Source organism: Oncorhynchus masou, chromosome 13 (assembly GCF_036934945.1).
Source record: "Oncorhynchus masou masou isolate Uvic2021 chromosome 13, UVic_Omas_1.1, whole genome shotgun sequence".
Classification (NCBI taxonomy): domain Eukaryota; kingdom Metazoa; phylum Chordata; class Actinopteri; order Salmoniformes; family Salmonidae; genus Oncorhynchus; species Oncorhynchus masou.
In genome coordinates, this window is record NC_088224.1 from 59,620,466 (window position 1) to 59,643,600 (window position 23,135).

General features: G+C 44.9%; 2 protein-coding genes across 11 annotated transcripts; one reads left to right on the forward strand and one right to left on the reverse strand.

The window, feature by feature from the left end:
- The first annotated feature begins 967 nt into the window (after positions 1-967).
- Positions 968-14,057, forward strand: LOC135552714 (F-box only protein 46-like). Of its 5 annotated transcripts, none has more exons than XM_064984510.1 (4): positions 968-1,392; positions 6,881-7,124; positions 7,253-7,512; positions 10,708-14,057. In XM_064984510.1, the coding sequence occupies exon 4, from the start codon at positions 10,824-10,826 to the stop codon at positions 12,819-12,821; it is 1,998 nt and encodes a 665-aa protein (XP_064840582.1). In that variant the 5' UTR covers positions 968-1,392; positions 6,881-7,124; positions 7,253-7,512; positions 10,708-10,823; the 3' UTR covers positions 12,822-14,057. The 5 variants fall into 5 exon arrangements, 4 of the variants coding, with proteins under 4 accessions (XP_064840582.1, XP_064840584.1, XP_064840583.1 ...); XM_064984512.1 differs by having other exon boundaries at positions 7,253-7,464; XM_064984511.1 differs by lacking the exon at positions 6,881-7,124.
- Positions 14,058-14,470: 413 nt separating this feature from the next.
- Positions 14,471-22,774, reverse strand: LOC135552716 (sodium/glucose cotransporter 2-like). 6 transcript variants are annotated; one of them, XM_064984513.1, is made up of 15 exons: positions 22,664-22,774; positions 22,376-22,447; positions 21,884-21,988; positions 21,680-21,739; positions 21,480-21,584; positions 20,990-21,095; positions 19,322-19,402; positions 17,208-17,437; positions 16,808-16,943; positions 16,491-16,598; positions 16,231-16,381; positions 15,913-16,081; positions 15,376-15,591; positions 15,055-15,190; positions 14,471-14,855 (listed from the first exon to the last, which is right to left on the reverse strand). In XM_064984513.1, the coding sequence occupies exons 1-15, from the start codon at positions 22,772-22,774 to the stop codon at positions 14,638-14,640; spliced, it is 2,004 nt and encodes a 667-aa protein (XP_064840585.1). In that variant the 3' UTR covers positions 14,471-14,637. The 6 variants fall into 6 exon arrangements, with proteins under 6 accessions (XP_064840585.1, XP_064840591.1, XP_064840590.1 ...); XM_064984519.1 differs by lacking the exon at positions 22,664-22,774 and having other exon boundaries at positions 14,471-14,865; positions 15,116-15,190; XM_064984518.1 differs by lacking the exon at positions 22,664-22,774 and having other exon boundaries at positions 15,103-15,190.
- Between the last annotated feature and the right edge of the window lie 361 nt (positions 22,775-23,135).

The following is a 23,135-nucleotide window of genomic DNA, read 5'->3' on the forward strand; positions in this document are numbered from 1 at the left end:
CACTGGCTTCCAGTTGAAGCTCGCATCCGCTACAAGACCATGGTGCTTGCCTACGGAGCTGTGAGGGGAACGGCACCGCAGTACCTCCAGGCTCTGATCAGGCCCTACACCCAAGCAAGGGCACTGCGTTCATCCACCTCTGGCCTGCTCGCCTCCCTACCATTGAGGAAGTACAGTTCCCGCTCAGCCCAGTCAAAACTGTTCGCTGCTCTGGCCCCCCAATGGTGGAACAAACTCCCTCACGACGCCAGGACAGCGGAGTCAATCACCACCTTCCGGAGACACCTGAAACCCCACCTCTTCAAGGAATACCTAGGATAGGATAAGTAATCCTTCTCACCACCCCCCCCTTAATGATTTAGATGCACTATTGTAAAGTGGCTGTTCCACTGGATGTCAGAAGGTGAATTCACCAATTTGTAAGTCGCTCTGGATAAGAGCGTCTGCTAAATGACTTAAATGTAAATGTAAAATTGTAAATACAACCCATATTTATGCTTATTTATTTTCCCTTTTGTACTTTAATCATTTGTACATCGTTGTAACACTGTACATAATATGACATTTGTAATGTTTTATTGTCTTTTTGAACTTCTGTGAGTGTAATGTTTACTGTTCATTTTATTGTTTATTTCACTTTTGTATATTATGTACTTCACTTGCTTTGGCAATGTTCACATATTGTAATGACCCTTGGTATATAAGTGCAGATATCGATTCTGCCGCTTGAGCATGCTTTTGGGGCACAGTCGATAGCACGCTGGACTTCGGGCTAGAAGGTCGAGGGTTCGAGGCCTGCTCCCTGCCTGCTTCATTACAATATGTTTCCCATGCCAATAAAGCCCCTTGAATTGAACTGAATTGAGAGAGATGCGGAGGAGTGAGACCTAAGAAGGGGGGTGAGTGGGGGCATATATGCCATATATGGGCACACCATCGACTCTGCCTTGCTATTGGCTGTGGGCCTTGTGCAGCTGCCTGTCAACAAGATGGCCTTCCTCTCCACCGATGTTCCGACTCCGATTATTTTGGTTGTTCAGAGAACATACCGTAAAGGTCAGCCTGTGTCAGCTCTGAAAAGGTAGCCAGATGAACGAGGAAGAGTGTGAAACAGGATCAGTATAGATAGGTAGTGTACAATTGAAAAACGGACAGTAGGCTTCGATATTAACATTAGGTTGATTTGGAAAGTACTCTGCAGCCAGATAGCTAGCTAATTTACGTGGACAAGTAAAAGATAACCCGAGTCACCTGCACCCCTATTCTTGCTCAATCTGATTCATCGGTCGATTGTTGAGAGGAAAACAGGCCTACGACCGTCGGGGGGGGGGGCTTGCTAGTAACGTTACTGTCATCAGCACTGTTGCAGGTCAAGTGCTTGCGGATCTACAGGTAAGATGACGGAAACATGAATTACTTCACTTTAGCGAAGCTTAGCTGTATTTACATTCGGGTCAAAGCTAGTCAACGTCGTTAGCCAGCAACACACAATATGGGTTCCATTGCAATTTTGTTTGGCTAGTCAGCACACAACGTTACACCCCTTAATGCAGTTGTCTAACTCGTTTTATTTTCGTCAAAGACGATCTGTTGGTGCCTATCAGTTAGCCGCGCCTCGGCGAGTGTTCGTAACATCAATGTAACAACGAGATTGTTGTTGGCCTTTTGGGCTATAACGCGCTAGCTAATTTAGCCGAGTTAGATAGCCAGCCAACGTTAACTTTTTAACGTTAAGCTAAACTAGCAGCTAAGAAATGAAGTTGGTTAGCTAACATGAGTGTTTAACGTTACCTCTTTGGCCTGCACATCATATAGTTGCTAGTTAGCATAAGTGATTATCAGATAACTAACCTAACGTAAGCACACATTACTTAGCTAGTAAACCAACTTGGTTTATTAATATGGACCTCGGGGGTGAACTTAGTTAACGTTACTGTAGTTGTAAGAATAGTTCAACCACACAGGCTGGATTTCTGTTTCGTCCTGTTCCGAGCTAGATTGCGCAATTCTTGTAAAATTATGACATTTTTGCACATTTCAACTGACCATTTGATCAGCGTTAGACAACTGAATGAACACCAATGAGCATGTGAATAATTAGTCCTTGGCTAATCATGGTTACCCATGCTGACCACCTGTAAGTTACAACCTAATGGAAATGTGCCTTTCAATTCTGAAGGCGCTTTGTTTATAGCTAGAGTCACCTGTACTTCCTCAGTGCAGTAACGTTTCTATGTCTATTTTGTTTTTTTCAGCTTCTTGATTTAGCATTGGCTAGGTGACCACGTTTTCCAAACACTGTTAAATATCTACTCTGAATTAAGATTCAATGAAACAATGAGGTGTCAGCTATGACACCTTGATATATTTTGGTTATTGAAAAATATATTTTGGTTATTAAACTACAGTATGTGAAGTTGATTTAGAATTGCGGTAACAGAATTTCATCATAGGTCCCTGATCTGTACTACACTTAAATGCATGGATCATTATGGATATTAAGGTGTTGTATCCTAAATAGGCACACAAATGTAGAAATATGCATATTTGGGTATTATTCTACACACTGGCTATTTTAATGAGACCAAATTTGGTTGGACTGGGCCAAATCTGAACCAGTCACTGATGTCTGTTTCCACATTTGCCCTCAGAACAGCCTCAATTCGTCAGGGCATGGACTCGACAAGGTGTCAAGTGTTCCACATGGATGCTGGCCAATGTTTCCCACAGTTGGCTGGATGATCTTTGAGTGGTGGACAATTCTTGATGCACGCAGGGAACTGTTGAGTTTGAAAAACCCAGCAGCGTTGCAGTTCTTGACACAAACCTGTGCGCCTGGCACATACTTCCATAGCCCGTTCAAAGGCATTTAAATATTATAGTAGTTCAGCACAGTACATTAGTGTACTCTAGTGTGGTTTACTGTGTACTGAACTGAACTCTATTCTACTCTGCTGTACTGAAGTATACTGTACTCAACTTTTTGTGTTGTGCTCTGAAAAACTTGTGAAACCTAGTCTGGACCAAATCTGAACCAATCATGGATGTCTATTTGTGCAAATAAAAAAAAGGCCGGTCTGGACTGGACCAAAAATGATTAATCTGTGGGCGTTAATCTTTTATCAAAGACGAAATAAGTAATCAAACTACAGCATGAGCACCTTTGTTGTTGGTGAGCTGGTATATGTTATTCAACTGAGAACTAGGCCTATACATCTTTATTTTGGTACTTTAGAATCAGAAGTATGGGAATAGTGGGGCATTGAAATGGAAAGCCTTTGGCATGAAGACGCCAAAAATATTCAATAGTTAAGTTCCAGGGAACATCCATTGATGATCCTGCTTGGTTCAGCCTAAAATCCTCTCAGAATAGCCTGTGTATCAGTTTTGTACTGACAGGGTTTGTATTCCAATGTTTATAGATAAACAACAATTCACAATTTTGGCAACCACTGTCCTGGCCCTTACAACCAACACTATTTGAGTAAGGGGGTGGATGATGAACTCTTTTGGTTGAAGCCAAATGGTGGAAAGAAAAAACAGATGAGCTATAGTTTAAAAGGAGTGCATCGATATCCATTGCAGTTCAATGCAGTTCTGTTCACTACCAGAGAAGCACAGCTGACAGACAGACAAAACACTTCTATAGCCAGCTTGTCTGCCTGACCTTCTCTTGACGAAGGCACTCTGGGTTCATTTTATCGGGGATGGGTGGAGTCCATTGTTCTTGTAGACGAGCATCATCAGCCTCACCTGCTGCCCGGGCTACTGCTGTATTGTCCCTGCAGGCGCAGCCAAGGCGAGCGCCATTTATCACCTCCCTGCATTGTCCACCATTCCCAAAGCCTCTGAGAGGGAGTATAGAGGTGAATGAGGGGCCTGTCTGAATTATCTGAGGACAGCCTGGAATTGGAAGAAGAGAAATTTGTTTTTTTTGTTTGAAAGGTCCTTCCCTGTTTACTGTGTCTAAGTTGTCTTTTCAATATGACATTTTCTCTGTAATAGGAATGGTGTAGTGCTGAACATTCCTTCAATGCCTGAGACTATTCTAACAGTGGTATTTTAGTGGGCACAATGTTTTCAAATGCTCCAGATAGAAACTCAAGTTTTAGAATTTACATTTTATTCTGTGGCTGTCATGTGACCAATTGACAACTGTTTTGTTTCTATACATTCCCTGGTTAATCTGGAGCATTGTGTTATGATGTTGAGCCTGCTGAATATCCTCTGGATTGTTTGAGCGAGGTCATGATGGAGGAATGAATCCTCCTGCATTGGTGTGTGTAGTTCAGAGGTCAGACAACTTGGGGAGCCAGTGAGAGACGAGCCTCTGGCGCGGCACTCAGCGATTTCTGTACTGCTGCTGGGCATGGACAGGATTTGGTGGATTATGCAAAAAGATTAAAACCAGCCTTAATTTGCAGGAATTGTTTAAAATGAGAAACGAAAACGGCATTATCATTGCAGAGGTTTTATCATCTGTCGGAATGAATTCTTCATGGATACAGTTTGTCGGCAACATCTGGGCCATGTTTTGGCCCGTGGATATCATTCGAATACAATGAAGGGACTTCTCGTCTCATGTCCTCATATTTTATGTGGACTTTCTCATAAATTCAGGCTACTCATTACCTGACATTAAGCCAGTATAGATGTCTTTAAACATCTTGTATATGATGGGTCTCCTTGCAGAGTTCAGCTTTGTTTAACACCTGGTATGGAGACAAGTGCAAAATAGCTAGCCTATAGGCTACTGGGCCAGTCATTAGTACTGCATACTGCATGCCGTCTATTACCATCGTAGCATTTTACTATCACCTGTTCATCGGCCACCTTATTTCCTAATTAAATTACAGGGTAAGCCGTCGAATAGCCTATTAATTGACAACGAAGACTACAGCATGGATTAAAGCTACTGACTCCAGCCTCTGGAAGACTGGTAGTGGACTCTTCCCCCGCCCTCTTCCATCTTTCCATCTTCTGAAGCACTGTTGGCTGGCTGGCTCTGAATAATAGATACTGGTCAATGGAGGGAATCTGACTAGAGCCATTCAATCATGCACTGGCTGTCACTCACTGCCTCTCTCTCACTGCTTCAGGAAGTGCCTGTTTTAGTCACAAAGATGGACTGACGCTCACTGTCCCTGTTACGCCATCCAATCTTTTTATCGGTGGGTGGTGGCCCAGGGATGTACTTCATACAGGGAGTAATCTGCAGGCTCTTAGCTGGAGCTGTGTGATTATAAAGCCCTTAACCAGCCCAGGAGTAGTTCTGGCCTCTGATACACACACACAAACAGCCTGGGTAGCAGACTAGTCAGACATTCCTATTCAGCTGAAGGTACACATTTCATATTATCATGCTTACAACTGGCGACAAGTATAGATAGGCTAGATATCAGCCTACGTTTTCCTGGTATGAGTCGCCAAACTATAGTGTTATACTAGTGCTGTCTGTCTCAACTTGTTTGGGATCACAGGATGGAAAGAGTGGGGCTTGTTCAGTCTTTTTACTATGTTTTTTTTATATACAGTTGAAGTTGGAAGTTTACATACACCTTAGCCAAATACATTTAAACTGTTTTTTTTTTGGTGTTTTTTTTACAATTTCTGTCATTTAATCCTAGTAAAAATTCCCTTTCTTGGGTCAGTTAGGATCACCACTTTATTTTAATAATGTGAAATGTCAGAATAATAGTGGAGAATTATTTCAGCTTTGATTTCTTTCATCACATTCCCTGTGGATCAGAAGTTTACATACACTCAATTAGTATTTGGTAGCATTGATTTTAAATGGTTTAACTTGGGTCAAACATTTCGAGTAGCCTTCCACAAGCTTCCCACAATAAGTTGGGTGAATATTGGACATCCTGACTGATGTCTTGTTGTTGCTTCAATATATCCACATAATTGTCCCTCCTCATGATGCCATCTATTTTGTGAAGTGCACCAGTCCCTCCTGCAGCAAAGCACCCCCACAACATGATGCTGCCACCCCCATGCTTCACGATTGGGATGGTGTTCTTTGGCTTGCGAGCCTCACTCTTTTTCTTCCAAACACAACAGTGGTCATTATGGCCAAACAGTTCTGTTTTTGTTTCATCAGATCAGAGGACATTTCTCCAAAAAGTACGATCTTTGTCCCCATGTGCAGTTGCAAACTGTAGTCTGGCTTTTTTATGGCGATTTTGGCTTCTTCCTTGCTGAGCAGCCTTTCAGGTTATGTTGATATAGGACTCGTCTTACTGTGGATATAGATACTTTTGTACCTGGTGCCTCCAGCATCTTCACAAGGTCCTTTTGCTTTTGTTCTGGGATTGATTTGCATTTTTCGCAGAAGTACGTTCATCTCTAGGAGACACAACGCGTCTCCTTCCTGAGCAGTATGACGGCTCATTGAACAAGCATGGGAAGTAGTGTTTAAACCCTTTACAATGAAGATATGTGACGTTATTTGGATTTTTACGAATTATCTTTGAAAGACAGGGTCCTGAAAAAGGGAAGTTTCTTTTGTGCGCCTATGCAAACTCAGCAAAAGAGGCCCATTATCATCAACCATCATTCCTGTGTTCCAATGGCACATTGTGTTAACTAATCCAAGTTTTTATAATTTTTAAAAAGGCAAATTGAACATTAGAAAACCATTTTGCAATTATGTTAGCACAGCTGAAAACTGTTGTTCTGTTTAAAGAAGCAATAAAACTGGCCTTTAGACTAGCATTTGTGGGTTCAATTACAGGCTCATAATGGCCAGAAACAAAGACCTTTCTTCTGAAACTCGTCAGTCTATTCTTGTTCTGAGAAATGAAGGCTATTCCATGTGAGAAATTGCCAAGAAACTGAAAATCTCTTACAACGTTGTGTACTACTCCCTTCACAGAACAACGCAAACTGCCTTCATTGTCTAATTGCTGCAAAGAAATCACTACTAAAGGACACCATTTAAGAAGAAGAGACTTGCTTGGGCCAAGAAACAGGAGCAATGGACATTAGACTGGTGGAAATTTGTCTTTTGGTCTGGAGTCCAAATTGAAGATTTCTGGTTCCAAACGCTGTGTCTTTGTGAGATGCGGTGAGGGTGAATGGATGATCTCTACATGTGATGGAGTGGCGGTGCTTTACTGGTGAAACTGTTGGTGGTTTATTTCAAATTCAAGGCACACTTAACCAGCATGGCTACCACAGCATTCTGCAGCGATACGCCATCCCATCTGGTTTGCACTTAGTCCCACTATCATTTGTTTTTCAACAGGACAATGACCCAACATACCTCCAGACTGTGTAAGGGCTATTTTACAAAGGAGAGTGATGGAGTGCAGCATCAGATGACCTGGCCTCCACAATTCCTCGACCTCCACAATTCCTCGACCTCAACTAAATTGAGATGGTTTAGGATGAGTGAAGAAAAGCAGCCAAGTGCTCAGCATATGTGGGAACTCCAAGACTGTTGGGAAAGCATTCCAGGTGAAGCTGGTTGAGAGAATGCCAAGAGTGTGCAAAGCTGTTATCAAGGCAAGGGGTGGCTATTTGAAGAATCTCAAATGTATATAATATTTTTGATTTGTTTAACACTTTCTTTAGTCACTACATGATTCCATATGTGTTATTCCATAGTTTTGATGTCTTTGCTATTATTCTACAATGATGAAAATAGTAAAAATAAAGAAATCTTGTGAGTAGGTGTTCTAAAACCTTTGAACGGTAGTCTGGAAATAAACAGTACCAGTCAATTTTTATGCGCTTCAGCACTCGGCGGTCCCGTTCTGTGAGCTTGTGTGGCCTACCACTTCGCGGCTGAGCCGTTGTTGCTCCTAGACGTTTCCATTTCCCAATAACAGCTCTCGCAAGGCAGATATTTTTTTGAAAAGGTGGCATCCTATGACGGTGCCACGTTGAAAGTCACTGAGCTCTTCATGAAGGCCCTGTGTACAGTGCCTTGCGAAAGTATTCGGCCCCCTTGAACTTTGCGACCTTTTGCCACATTTCAGGCTTCAAACATAAAGATATAAAACTGTATTTTTTTGTGAAGAATCAACAACAATTGGGACACAATCATGAAGTGGAACGACATTTATTGGATATTTCAAACTTTTTTTAACAAATCAAAAACTGGAAAATTGGGCGTGCAAAATTATTCAGCCCCCTTAAGTTAATACTTTGTAGCGCCACCTTTTGCTGCAATTACAGCTGTAAGTCACTTGGGGTATTCTCTATCAGTTTTGCACATCGAGAGACTGAAATTTTTTCCCATTCCTCCTTGCAAAACAGCTCGAGCTCAGTGAGGTTGGATGGAGAGCATTTGTGAACAGCAGTTTTCAGTTCTTTCCACAGATTCTCGATTGGATTCAGGTCTGGACTTTGACTTGGCCATTCTAACACCTGGATATGTTTATTTTTGAACCATTCCATTGTAGATTTTGCTTTATGTTTTGGATCATTGTCTTGTTGGAAGACAAATCTCCGTCCCAGTCTCAGGTCTTTTGCAGACTCCATTAGGTTTTCTTCCAGAATGGTCCTGTTTTTGGCTCCATCCATCTTCCCATCAATTTTAACCATCTTCCCTGTCCCTGCTGAAGAAAAGCAGGCCCAAACCATGATGCTGCCACCACCATGTTTGACAGTGGAGATGGTGTGTTCAGGGTGATGAGCTGTGTTGCTTTTACGCCAAACATAACGTTTTGCATTGTTGCCAAAAAGTTCAATTTTGGTTTCATCTGACCAGAGCACCTTCTTCCACATGTTTGGTGTGTCTCCCAGGTGGCTTGTGGCAAACTTTAAACAACACTTTTATGGATATCTTTAAGAAATGGCTTTCTTCTTGCCACTCTTCCATAAAGGCCAGATTTGTGCAATATACGACTGATTGTTGTCCTATGGACAGGGTCTCCCACCTCAGCTGTAGATTTCTGCAGTTCATCCAGAGTGATCATGGGCCTCTTGGCTGCATCTCTGATCAGTCTTCTCCTTGTATGAGCTGAAAGTTTAGAGGGACGGCCAGGTCTTGGTAGATTTGCAGTGGTCTGATACTCCTTCCATTTCAATATTATCGCTTGCACAGTGCTCCTTGGCATGTTTAAAGCTTGGGAAATTTTTTTGTATCCAAATCCGGCTTTAAACTTCTTCACAACAGTATCTCGGACCTGCCTGGTGTGTTCCTTGTTCTTCATGATGCTCTCTGCGCTTTTAACGGACCTCTGAGACTATCACAGTGCAGGTGCATTTATACGGAGACTTGATTACACACAGGTGGATTGTATTTATCATCATTAGTCATTTAGGTCAACATTGGATCATTCAGAGATCCTCACTGAACCTCTGGAGAGAGTTTGCTGCACTGAAAGTAAAGGGGCTGAATAATTTTGCACGCCCAATTTTTCAGTTGTTGATTTGTTAAAAAAGTTTGAAATATCCAATAAATGTCGTTCCACTTCATGATTGTGTCCCACTTGTTGTTGATTCTTCAGAAAAAAATACAGTTTTATATCTTTATGTTTGAAGCCTGAAATGTGGCAAAAGGTCGCAAAGTTCAAGGGGGCCGAATACTTTCGCAAGGCACTATGTGTAGACACCTCTACACATAGTGGATTTGGCCATTTCAGCCACACCCGTTGCTGATATAGACAAATATGTCACGTGCACTGTGACTTGGTTTCTGAACCGCCTAGAAGCTGATTTGCCTATCATTTGCTGTGCTCTAGCTGTAATGAATGGCTAGAAGGTGAAATTTGATCCAATGAGAGTCTCACACCCTTCCATAGCGGTTGCTTCTGAATCAGCATGTCTCACAAATATTTTTTCCATTTTTTTATACGTTTTTTTTTGACAGGGACGTCATACGGAGACTAGGGTGTATTTTACAGATGAGCCCTACATGCATCAGACACCATAAAATATACGAAATTACAAAACCATATTAACAACAGACACCATCAGGGGTCTAAATGTCTTGAAACAGTCTTGCGCCACTTGTTCCTCTTAAGCCCCCAGTGCCACATTTTTGGCATGGTAACATGTAATGGCACGGGAACCCTGCGTAAACGCTTTTCCTGCAGGCCGAGGCCAAGGTCCTTTACTCTCTCAACATCAACTCCGCTACTCTCCCCTTCTAAAAATAGGTTAGGCATATGCCTTCCTTGCTTCCTATTAGGCAGGTCCTCTTTGAAGCGTCAGGATGGGGATCCATTTTCCTCCCCTCATCCCCTCCTTTATATCTCCTTTCATCTGCCCCAGACAACACAAGGCCCTGAAATGGAAGCCTTTAATTAGATTGAAAACATTCAATGCGAGAGAATTTATATTACAGTGAGTGTATGTAATGACTAATTGAGTTTAGCTGTTGAGGCTGTCTGAAAGCATGAGTCTTCCTGACTTGTGCACTGTGACCTTTTGTTTCTGACCCGCCAAGAGGCTAGGAGCTGATTTGCCTGTCATTTGCTGTGCTCTTGCTGTATTGAATGGCTAGGAGTTGAAATAACCTTCCATAGTGGTGGCTTCTGAATCAGCATGTCACAATTAGATGAGGTCATTTTAGGGACTTAATACTAATGCAACATGTAGAATGCATGGGAAGAAATTCTCCCTCAAATTACATTTTTAGAAGATGTGTAATTAATAACATTTGATGAAATTTAGCCCCCGGCTAGATGACCTATGATGGTGAATATTGTAATACTGCTCCTGTAATAAAACTGCTCTCTCTCCCTTCAGATTGTATGCCCTCTTCCCGTGACGGTGCCTGCTGTCTCGCACAGAGAGAATGAGTAACGTGGTGCACAGCAGAGGCCCAGCCTAGACGCCGCCGAAATGCTTCCCTCCGGCCCGTGATGGACCGAGACACCTTCTCCCACATCCGACTGTGGTGCCCACGCCCCTTTGGCACCTACTCCCAGAACAAGCCCAGAGGTACAGGGGGCAGTGGGGCAGCCCCCTTCCTCTGCAAGGCTGACACTGCGGGGTGCACGTCGCTGGAGGTCGGGGGAAGCGTGGATGGCCAGGAGGAGGATGCCGGCTCCGAGAACAGTCCCCCAGACGCCGACCCGGCCTCGGCAATGCAGGCTCCCTCCACCCCTCCCGGCTCCACTCAGATGGAGGACGGGAGGGTGCTGCTGGACACCTGGTACGTCATCAAGCCGGGCAACACCAAGGAGAAGATTGCCTTCTTCGTGGCCCACCAGTTCAGTGGGGTGGGCCTGCCTCGACCCAGCGCCATAAAGGTGAAAGGGAACTGGGCCACGGACTGCACTAAGGCCAAGCGCAGGCGGCGCTGCTCCTCCTATGACCCCCCCGCCCGGACCCAAACCAATATTATTCCCGCCACCCCAGAAGCCTCCACCCCAGAGGCCATCCCGGGAGTGAGCGAGACTGACCTGCTGTCCGTTGCTGAGATGGTGGCCCTGGTAGAGCAGCGTACAGCCATGGCCTTGCAGGGCATGGTGACCCAGGGAAAGACTGCCACAGAACACCCTGAACACACGTTCCTGCAGGGCACAGTCTCCGACCCCAGCCCCATGGTGTTCCTGTCAGAGAGCCCTGACCCCCCACGCGGTGTCCTGGAGGAGGAGCAGCAGGAGTCGCGGCGTGTGGCTAAGGCCATAGCCCACTTTGAGTCCCAACATCAGCTCCTGGAGAACACACTGAGGCCCGTGTCGGGCCTGGACTCCCCCAGGGAGAGGGAGCGGAGCGGGGACTCTGGGCCCACCCACGGCCGAGGTGAAGTGAGGATTGCTTTCCGGGTATCCAGCCTAGATCCTGGCTCGCAGTCAGAGCCCGCAGGCCGGCCCCGCTGCATGTTCATGAGCTGTGGGGGAGGAGGGGGCCAGGCGGGGGCCCGGGCCAACGAGAAGATCACCTGTGATCTCTACCAGCTGGTCAGCCCCACGTCACGGGACCCCAGCCTCCTGCTGTCCGGCTCTCCAAAAGCTGACCCCCATGGGGAGAGCCATACAGACCGACCAGCCTCCAGCAGCCTGGACCCCAGCCAGGAGCTCGGCTCTGGGGAGAAGAAGTCTGTGGCCCGGGAGAGGGTGACTGGTTTCCACGTGGAGGTGGTTGTCACGGGTGCTGTAGACCAATGTGTGTTCTATGGCAAGGACAGCACAGAAAATGTGCAAGAGGAGACTGTGTGTTTCGCCATGCCCAGTGGGACCGACGGCTCAGAGGACCCCCCTCCAGGCCAGCTGTTCTTCCTGCAGCCCCAGAGAGGGTCTGACGAGGACAGTGGCACCGGCAGCAGCAATGGAATGTGCTCTTTGGACTGCACCAATAACAACAATCCTGCTGGGGATGCTGCTGACCGGCCGGACTCCCCCCTGGCCGGCGTGGAGGACTGCTCGGACCCCTCCCTGTGCCGTCTCTACCGCCACGTCTCTCACGACTTCCTGGAGATCCGCTTCCAGATCCAGCGGCTGCTGGAGCCTCGTCAGTACATGCTGCTACTGCCCGACCACATCATGGTCAACATCTTCAGCTACCTGCCCACCCGCTCGCTGGCCGCCCTCAAGTGCACCTGCTACGACTTCAAGGTTCTGATTGAGACGTACGGTGTACCCGCCACCGACTCGCGCTGGAACCAGGACCCGCTGTACCGCGACGACCCCTGCAAGCAGTGCAAGCGGCAGTACGAACGGGGCGACGTGTCTCTCTGCCGCTGGCACCCCAAACCTTACCACCACGACCTGCCTTATGGACGCTCCTATTGGATGTGCTGCCGGCGCACGGACAAGGACACACCAGGCTGCCGTGTGGGGCTGCATGACAACAACTGGGTACTGCAGCCCTGCGAGCTGGTGCAGACCCGCGCTAAGAGGGAGGACGGGAGGTAAAGGGGCCCTCCCCAGCACCCCTCTTACTCCCTCTAGACCCCTGGTGCTAAACTGAAGACCAGGGTTGGGGTTCTCTCCTGTGTTGTCAGCTCTCTCACTGCTCGTTATCACCTTGTTCTGAGTTCTTAGCAGTTGACTAGCTCCCTACTCGGATGTTAGTACATGTGAAAACTGGACTCATGATGAGTGGGCCCATACTGGTGATATGGTGCTGCATGGGGCCTGATGCTCAACGTTTCTGCCTATTGGTCAACTGACAGTCGTGTCCTAGCCATGCTGTCAAAGCTAGAGCTGACCCCAACTTTACTGACCAGAGGGCCAGCCACTGAAAGTTTAAAGGTCCAATGCAGCTGTTTTTATCTCAATATCAAATCATTTCTAGGTAACAATTAAGTACCTTATTGTAATTGTGTTCAATTAAACTGGTCAAAATGAAACAAATATAATCTTGGTAAAGAGCAATTTCTCAAGCAACAATTTGTGATAGGATTGTATGGGACTGGTCTGCTCGGGAGGGGAAAATTAGCTGTTATTGGCAGAGGTTTGGAACTCTTTCTTATTGGTCTATTAACAAATTTACTACCCGTTGTCACCGGGCAGGCCAAAATCCAACCCACCAAAATGGGCTGAAATTTCCGACTGTTTTTAAACCGCTCTTGCACTAAAAGGGCATTTTCACAATTGCACAATATAATTGCAACCGCATAGTGTGAAAATGTATGTAAAACACAGTCAAATCACATTTTTGACTGCACTGGGCCTTTAATGAATGAGACTAACAGTGTGGGGCAAGATAAGGCAATTTGATGTCACTTTATGAGTTTTGACTGCTTGTTATCAATTATTTTAGTTTTTTGGTGTGTGAGCGAACGTTTGCTGTTATTTCCTGTTTTTTTTAGGACTGTTCTCCCTCCACCTCTTATTTTTGAGCCCTTCCCCACTAACCCCCAGTCCCAACCTGCTAGTCGGCAGAGGGCAGTCTTTGCCAAAGCCGTCGTTTGCGTCAATGCGGGTGAAAAGAAACACGGACCATAGAGCTCTCTACACCAGCTTCCAGCCTTAACCACACTGGTCCTGCTCACAATCCCTAAATCTGCAAAACCTTGACAAATACAGTATAGAGAACTTTGTTCACTTGACCCCTCTGACTGGGCAGGGAAGACCACTGTAGGTTTCAGTTGTACAATGCTAATGGGAATGTGCTTCTCAAATAAACAGAAATGATTAAAACTGGAATTTGACCCTTGACATTTCCTTCTGCATGATGACCTGTGTTGGTAACATGTTTATTTTGATAGAGAAGTTGCTACAGGGTGTAAAACAGTCCTCAGGGGCCAGATTGTTGTTCCTCTTTTTCTGAATCTCTAGCAAACAGCTGATTTAATCAAATTGCATTCTAAACTGAATATCATGATTAGGTGATTATTGGAGTCAGGTGTGCTAGCTGGGGCAAAACTTACACCAAACAGGCCCCGGGGGACTGAAATTGCCCACCCCTGGTGTAGGGGTTATTGAACATGTATTGATTTACTTTTGCAAACCATTTGTCCTCCACATGACTCTAGTTGACGCTTGATATATGCAATGGCCACTAGAGGGGAGAGATGTGCTAATGTCCAGGTTTAGCACAGGAGTGTGGATTATTTGTTATACCCAATTTCATAATGATGATATTACAAGAAAGGGGCTACACAGAACTACTTTATTTTTCATGAATACATGTGTATGTGTGTCCATCTAATGACATACTAGATTCTGAATTAAACAAAGTGTGAGAATGACCTAAAGTGCACTTCATCAATGGTCACTAGCCCCCTCATGCATAGTAACCCCACAGGAAGACTGCCACGGCCATCATAACCAGGGCATTAGCATCAACAACATGCTTCCACAAGGGTTCCTCACTGATGTCAGGCAGCTCTTTGGATGCCTCAGTAACCTCCTCCTCTGTGAGCTCTGGGACCTGAGCGCCACTGACGCCACAGAACCAGCCAATGAGACGACAGATACCTGATTTGGGTTCTTCAGCATCCACTAACAAAGGAAATAAAACAAGATGATGGGCTTGTTAGACATTGCAGGTGCTTCAAGACAATCTACAAATCCCCTCGCATAACAAATAAACTAATCATAGATCAGTAAGTCCCAATTTACCCACAACGCATCATGGATTTGATCTGCACAACTGTAGTGGGGGGAGTTGACACCGAAGTGGAAGTATGTTCTCTCATACCTGGGCTGTCTTCAGACTTGTCTCTGCTTTTCTCCTCTGCCTCCCTGCGTGCTATCCTCCCCTTCACTTCCTGCTTCCAGTCAAGGTCATCCCTCTCTTCCTTGGAGTGGCGGAGGCTGAACACAAGACGGTGGAGCTAGGAGAAGAGCAGTTCTATCAGAAATCACTCACAGAGCATTACATGGGTAGATGCATACTACCATAGGTTTATTCATCTCTGAGTTTATAGTAAATTCCCCTTGCATTAATATCTAATGGATGCAGGCATTTGATAAAACAGAATGTTGAGGCACACTGTCTATTCTGCCTACGAGCACTCACATGTATGTCGTCTATGGCCGGTGTACAGTAGCTGACAAGCAGCACCAGGATGGAGGTGCAGAAGAAGAGCAGCACAGCGAAGTAGAGGTAATGGACCCCACACACCAGAGTGGGGCAGGCTGAGGGGAACAGGCAGCTGCCTGAGCCAAACCAAAACTCTGGCCCCATACGGCACAGCCCCATAGCTAGGCCCCCCATCAGGCCCCAAAAAGCCCCCTGAAAGAAATAAAAATGTAGTACCAAAGTAAACAGAAGGAAAAGTTCATCCAGTGGTATATGTCTGTATTCACAAAGAGTCTCAGTGTAAGAGTGCTGATGTAGAATCAGTTTGGCATTTCAGATCATAATGAATAAGGTTATATGAACGGGGGGGGGGGCCTGATCCTAGATTGGCAGTCCTACCTTGAGATGCCTTGTGAATACGGGCCCAGATGTCTCTCTCACATTCATAGGTTACATTGCCAATGCTTTCCCTATGTCTCAACTATGTCCTCTCACAACAATGTAACTAGAACACAACACACCCTCTGACCTCACCTGCTCATTGACCCTCTTCACAAACACAGCCAGGAAGAAGACTGAGGCGATAGGCGGGGCCAGGTAGCTGGTCACTGATTGGATGTAGTCAAACAGCTGACCGCTCTGGGCTGCCTGGACCACAGGGATCCAGCAGATACTGACGGCTACGATGACGAGGACCCACACTCTGAGAGGGAGAGATGGAGTCAGTGAGAGGCAGACATTTTATTGGAACATACGTTATATTGACCTACTCCAGCTAATGGTCTGGGACAGCTGAACTTGTCTACCTAAACCGATTTTTTCTATGGAAACCAAGTGAAAAAAGGCCCAGACCTGCCAACGACCATGAGCTCACTCTCTCTGGCCTGCGGTCTGAAGCGGGTCCAGATGTCCATGGTGAACAGGGTGCTGCTGCTGTTGAAGATGGAAGCCAGGGAGCTCATCAGGGCCGCCAGCATGACTGCCAGCATCAGGCCCCTCAGACCTGGGGGAGAGAGACAAATTGTGTGTGTAAAAAAAAAAAGAAATGTAATACGGTAAGAGTGTCACTCAGATCTGAGCGACTAGTTCAACAGAGGAAAGAGACTTCTCACCATTGGGCATGACAGAGACCACCAGTTTAGGGTAGGCGATGTTGGAGCAGCCCACCTCCGTCCCACACACCTGCTTACACACCTCTGGCACCACACAACCCACCTCATCTGTCAACAGAGAGAAGACAGGCTGTTACCATGGCGCCCATAATGACAGGAGGAAAAGAGAGGGAACACCACACATACATATTCAGGGTAAAAGAGGTGTAACAAACTGTCTTTTGCAGAGTCCTTTGCTGCGTGCTAGTTTCCCTGTTCATGAAACTCTCCACTCAACTCTGTGTCAATCCTATGATGGCATATTTTTGGGAACTCACTTGGGAAGAGCACGCGGCTGATCATTCCGGGGAACACCATAAGGAACATGGGGAGCAGTTTCAGGTATCCACACATGATGCAGCCCGCCTTAACATGAGTCAGACTGCGTGCCGCCAGGCAGCGCTGCACGATCACCTATACACACAGACATGGGGGAAGATACCAGATCAACTCAACCAACGATTTAATCTTCCCATCTGATTCCATGTTGTTTCACATCCATCAAATTTCAAGTATATCTCACCATAGCAACAGAATGAGCAGAGGGGACATCAGCATTATGTCAAATTAGATCCAGTCAGCAATGTGCAGTTTTGAATGGGTCATCTACACTAAATGCACTATAAAAATAAACCCACATATGAATTCCATTCACTGTGTTCCTATGAGCTTATTTACCTGGTCGGTGCACCAATACCAGCCACCTACGATGGCGATGCCAAAGAGGACCCCCGGCCAGGGTAGGTCCCCGGTCACGGGGTCCCTGAGCAGCTGGAAGGCGTCGTCTCGGGGGGTGAAGCACTGGGGGGAGATGTTGTAGCGCTGGGGCTCCAGGGACTGGTTCGCGGAGGGCAGCGCTAACTTGTACTTCTCCAGCAGAGCATTGTAGCCCCCCACCTCAAAAAAAGCTGAGGAAAAGGATGAGAAAGGAAGAGGGACACACACACACAATGTCACATAGGGAGCAGAGGTCAAGAGGAGTGGACTGGGAGGTCTATAGTGAGGCTGGGTCAAGGAAGTGGTTTACTAAAGGTGGGGATGGATGAGAGAGGGGGGATGGATGAGAGAGGGTGGTTGGATGAGAGAGGGGGGATGGATGAGAGAGGGGGGGTGGATGAGAGAGGGGGGGTGGATGAAGGAGTGACTGAGTGGTGCACTAACAGATTCACTAGACACGGCAGCTAATTGAACATAACCAGTTGAGTCATGAGTTAGAAACATTTATTAAAGTGTCACTTCACAATGATACAATAGATGACAATACAAAATACACATTTTAAAAGTCACATTGTGGACCACTGAAATAGTGTTTTGAGACACTAAATGCAGTCATAATCAAAACATGGCACAGTATTTCATTTGTAGGTACAGTACCCATAATACATGACATCATCTGTACATCATTAGTATCAGTTAGTACACGGTGCTTTCAGAAAGTATTCAGAACCTTTCCCCTTTTCCACATTTTGTAAAGTTACAGCCTTATTCTGAAATTAATTAAATTAAATATTTTCCTCATCAATCTGCACACAATACCCCATAATGACAAATCGAAAACATTTTTGCAAATGTATTAAATAAAACACAGAAATACCTTATTTACATAAGTATTCCGACCCTTTGCTACGAGACTCGAAATTAAGCTCAGGTGCATCCTGTTTCCATTGATCATCCTTGAGATGTGTCTACAACTTGACGAGTCCACCTGTGGTAAATTCAATTGATTGGACATAATTTGGAAAGGCACACACCGGTCTATATAATGTCTCACAGTTGACAGTCCATAAACCAAGCCATGTCGATGGAATTGTCCGTAGAGTTCCGAGACAGGATTGTGTCGAGGCACAGATCTGGGGAACTGTACTAAAACATTTTTGCAGCATTGAAGGTCCCCAAGAACCTGAGCCAATCCTCAGTAAAAGGCACATGACAGCTCGCTGTTTGCCAAAAGGCACCTAAAGGACTCTCAGACCATGAGAAACAAGATTCTCTGGTCTGATAAAGCCAAGGTTGAACTCTTTGGCCGGAATGCCAAGCATCATGTCTGGAGTAAACCTGGCACCATCCCTATGGTGAAGCATGGTGGTAACAGCATTATGCTGTGGGGATGTTTTTCAGCAGCAGGGACTGGGAGACTAGTCAGGATCGAGTGAAAGATGAACGAACAAAGTACAAACGGATCCTTGATGAAAACCTGTTCCAGAGCACTCAGGACCTCAGACTGGGGTGGAGGTTCAACTTCCAACAAGACAACAACCCTAAGCACACAGCCAAGACAACGCAAGAGTGGCTTTGGGACAGGTCTCGGACTGTCCAGCCAGAGCCCGGACTTGAACCTGATCGAACATCTCTGGAGAGACCTGAAAATAACTGTGCAGCGACGCTCCCCATCTAACCTCTTGGCTCGAGAGGATCTGCAGAGAAGAATGGGAGAAACTCCCCAAATACAGGTGTGCCAAGCTTGTAGCGTCATACCCAAGAAGACTGGAGGCTGTAATCACTGTCAAATGTGCTTCAACTGAGGAAAGGGTCTGAATACTTATGTAAATGGGGGGGGGGACTATTTAATCAATTTTAGAACAAGGCTGTAACATTACAAAAGGCTGTAAAGTCAAGGGTTCTGATACGTTCAGAATGCTCTGTATATTACACATGAATTCATAAACAAAAAGGACATTTAAGCACTGATAAAGAAACTTCTCCATTCCTTGTTACTCCGTCATGTGTTGAGTAACAAGTGGAGTCAACAAGATGGAATGTATGGCACTCTGGACACAGGACTCTGAACTTACCGAAACCTGTGAGGCTGAAGGCGCCAGCGATGATGACAAATGTCTGGACGGTGTCTGTGTACATCAGAGCAGCTAGGCCCCCTAGCGACACAGATTAATACGTTTGAAAGTTTCAATGTCTAGTACAGGGAAATGCCTTTCTTGACAACTCAAAACACAACAATGCAATGATCAATAACAATGTATTACTAGAAAGAAAAAACACAAGAAAGTAGAATAAGAAATATGAAATGAACAATAAAGTAAATAAGTAAGCATATGTTCCAATAACATCTTTACATGTACAGGGATACTGGAGTGATAGAGGTAGATGTGTATAGAGGTAAGGTGACTAGACAACAATAACCCAGTTAATGAACAAACCACTGAGGTCATCTAGGACAGTGTTTCCCAAACTCGGAGTTGGGAAACACTCCTCTAGGATACACACACACAATACAATGATTATATATTCACCTCTAGGTGACCCTACACCCTGTTTGGGTTGAGGGTAACAGACAAAATGCCTGAGGCCCTGTTTTTTTCCTATGGGTCATCTTTTCCAAACATGCCCTCTCTTTAATCGCCGACAGCCTTTTCTTCTCCTTTCATTCTCCACAAGTCCAATTCTCCCTTGGGCGTCCATTCATGTCTATCCTGTATCAATTCACTGTCAAGTGTCTAATCTACTTTAAGAGTTATCTGTGCTGCTTTGTATGTTCTTAAATGTAGATATATTTATCTATTTAAACAGTGACCCTTTTCTCTCCTTTCTTATTTCACAGACACTAGGTCAATGCTACTATTTTGGTGTCACCCCTATCTTGCTTATTTCCTGGCCCCCTTCTCCTCTCTGCTCTCAAACCTTCAAGGTCTCAGCAGTGCGGGGAGGGCTCCTCTGTCTGCCCTTTTTCCTATCTTTTTCCTATCTGTCTGTAGCTCTTTATTAACAAAGTGTCTCACTGTTTGGCCTTATCTTAACTCATGGATTTTTGGAAAAAAACATGTCTATGGTGGCAATTTCTAAAGTCCTTACATCGGTTGATTAAGGTTATCTTGATCCTATCAATGATCCTGAATCACCACAGATGTCATATATCCCTGTCCACTTTATACTATTTAAATAAAAATATTCTAGTATTCAAATGAAGCCAAAACGAATGCTAACCATATCATATGCTTTCTGTACTAATGAAATCTCTCCCTTCTAGAGTCCACTGTATTTTATCTAACAATAACATGGGTTAACCTTAAAACCAGTCACATCAATCATTTAATATATGTTGCATAGTGTGGAATACATTATTTACAGTAATTTACCATCCCTAAGAACTGCAACTTATTTCTTTTCACTAATCATTTTAATGCTTATATAATCACTATTTATCTGGGGCGGCAGGGTAGCCTAGTGATTAGAGCGTTGGACTAGTAACTGAAAGGTTACTAGTCCAAATCCCGAGCTGACGAGGTACAAATCTGTCATTCTGCCCCTGAACAGGCAGTTAACCCACTGTTCCTAGGCCATCATTGAAAATAAGAATTTGTTCTTAACTGACTTGCCTAGTTAAATAAAGGTTCTATCTCAATGTATTTTCCTGCCCTATTTGCTAAAATATGTCCTGTCCAAACCTCAATGTAATTTAATGTAATGAAAGCATTTTGTGCATAATTTGATCAAACAGATGTTACCTGTGACTGTGTACAGAGCTGTGATGGAGAGGAGGGCTATCACAGCCACATAGATGTTCCAGCCTAGAGCCTGCTGTATGAACACAGCCCCAGAGAACATGTCTACCTGGAGAGAGAGATGAGGAGACAGTCAGACTGGTCCACGGGTATGTTTATACCTCAATAAAACATACAGAACTCAGGAGTCTTAGCAATACCACAGATACAATCAATATTGAAGAAAATGTCATGATAAAGGACTGTGGGGGACGTTCATAGCATGTTACAAACTGTGCCCCATAGTGCTGTCCTAGACCAGGGCTCTCCAACCTTGTTCCTGGAGAGCCACCCTCCTTTGGGTTTTCGCTCCAACCCCAGTTGTAACTAACTTGATTCAGTTTATCAACCAGCTAATCATTAGAATCAGTTGTGCTAGATTAGGGTTGGAGCAAAAACATACAGGACGGTAGCTCTCCACGAACAGGGTTGGGGAGCCCTGTCCTAGACTCACAGAGATTTTGGTGAAGATGTAGAGGAACAGAGAAATGACGGAGAGGTACAGACTGATCCTGGTTCCCCCAAACCTCTTCTTCAGGTACTGAGGCATTGTAATAACCTAAGCAACGGGAAATGCAGACAATTCAGACAAATGGACACAAATCTCTGCAGTATGCCATGTTAGCTGGCATATAATGGTCTTGTGTAACTTACCCCCGCTGTGAGGTAAACGGGGACAAACAGCCAGCCCAATAGGAGCACGATAAACAAGGCCTGGGTAGAGAAAGAGGGCTCCAATTTCAGAAGAATCTCAATTTCCTGATCAGCACATATTACAAAGTATTGTCACTGTGTATTGTACTCAAAACTATGTAATAACATGTCATAACTTATTTTAAGGGGGCAAATTATACTTACATTCCACTCAAAACCCCCCACAGCAATTCCACTGGCTGCTCCGGTACCAGCAAGGCCCACAAAGTGACCACTACCAATATTACTGGCAAACAGTGATGCTCCAACCTAGAGAGAGAGAGAGAGAGAGAGAGAGAGAGAGAGAGAGAGAGAGAGAGAGAGAGAGAGAGAGAGAGACGGGGGAGAACTGTTCAAGGAGAAACACATCCTCATGATGTGGCATGTGACACTTTGCTTCTGGAAAATCTTATATCTTGAAAACTTGACATGCAACACATATTGGGACTGTGTCAACAGTGGACTAATTAAACAAATACCAAAATACAGTTTTTGAGTAGAATTGTCCTTGAACACACATACAGGCTGTAATGTATACAATGGGACTGGGCAAGACAGGAAAGGTGACTGGAAGCTAAAACTAGCTGAAGAAGAGACCCAAAGGGTTAGTTAAAATACAAGAGTTGTCAAAGGGGTTAAAGGTCAAGTTGAACTTACTGGCCACCATGTCATGGTCCGTCCTGCCAAAAAGTAGCCTCCCACAGTTCCACGGTTGGTCCGGAACATAGACTGGAAGACAGGACATTCACTGGATGTAAGCCCTAGGCAGTGGTTTACCTCATGACATACTCTACTGTATTGTACATGTCAATAAGTGGAATATGACCTATACAAATACCCAGTTTGACATAACATCATTATGATAAATTATACATGGAAAGAATCATGTATAACTTACAACTATGTAGGCTACAGACAGATATCCAGATAGGTGTAACTACTAACCCAGACGCCTACGCCAATGACCAGAATGAAGTAGCCGATTATGACCAAGATATCAGCTAGATTATTAATGGTCCTCGTCGCCGGTGTGGTCTCAGACGTGTGGTTCTCCATTTCTCAACAAAAATGAAGAACGGCGTCAACGGGCCTAATAATGTCAAACCAAAGGGTATCAGTCCAAGACTTGGAGGAAAGGATAATGATGATACGAGTGTCTATTAAATACTCCCTAACGTTCCATAAGAGAAATGCCAGGAAGGAGAGGAGAGAATGGTCAGAGTGGATGGTCAGTAAGACCTTTGGTCAACAGGAAAAGAGACTGACTCAAGGAGTTTATTAATGACAGTAATAATTAACGCAGGCCTCTTCACTTATACACATGGTTTAGTTCTAGTCCAACCTTCTATCGTAAACATGTCGAACAAACTTGATTTTCTCTTCCATGTGAAAATTGTTATATTGGTAACTTAATTCA

Excerpts from the sequence above, each read along its gene's own strand:
- LOC135552714 (XM_064984510.1), top strand. The coding sequence starts at position 10,824 with ATGGACCGAGACACCTTCTCCCACATCCGACTGTGGTGCCCACGCCCC.
- LOC135552716 (XM_064984513.1), bottom strand. The coding sequence starts at position 22,774 with ATGGAGAACCACACGTCTGAGACCACACCGGCGACGAGGACCATTAAT. Across the intron at positions 21,096-21,479 it reads ACATCTTCACCAAAATCTCT|GTAGACATGTTCTCTGGGGC; the intron begins GTGAGTCTAGGA and ends CTCTCTCTCCAG. Across the intron at positions 16,944-17,207 it reads GGTATTGGTGCACCGACCAG|GTGATCGTGCAGCGCTGCCT; the intron begins GTAAATAAGCTC and ends CTGTGTGTATAG.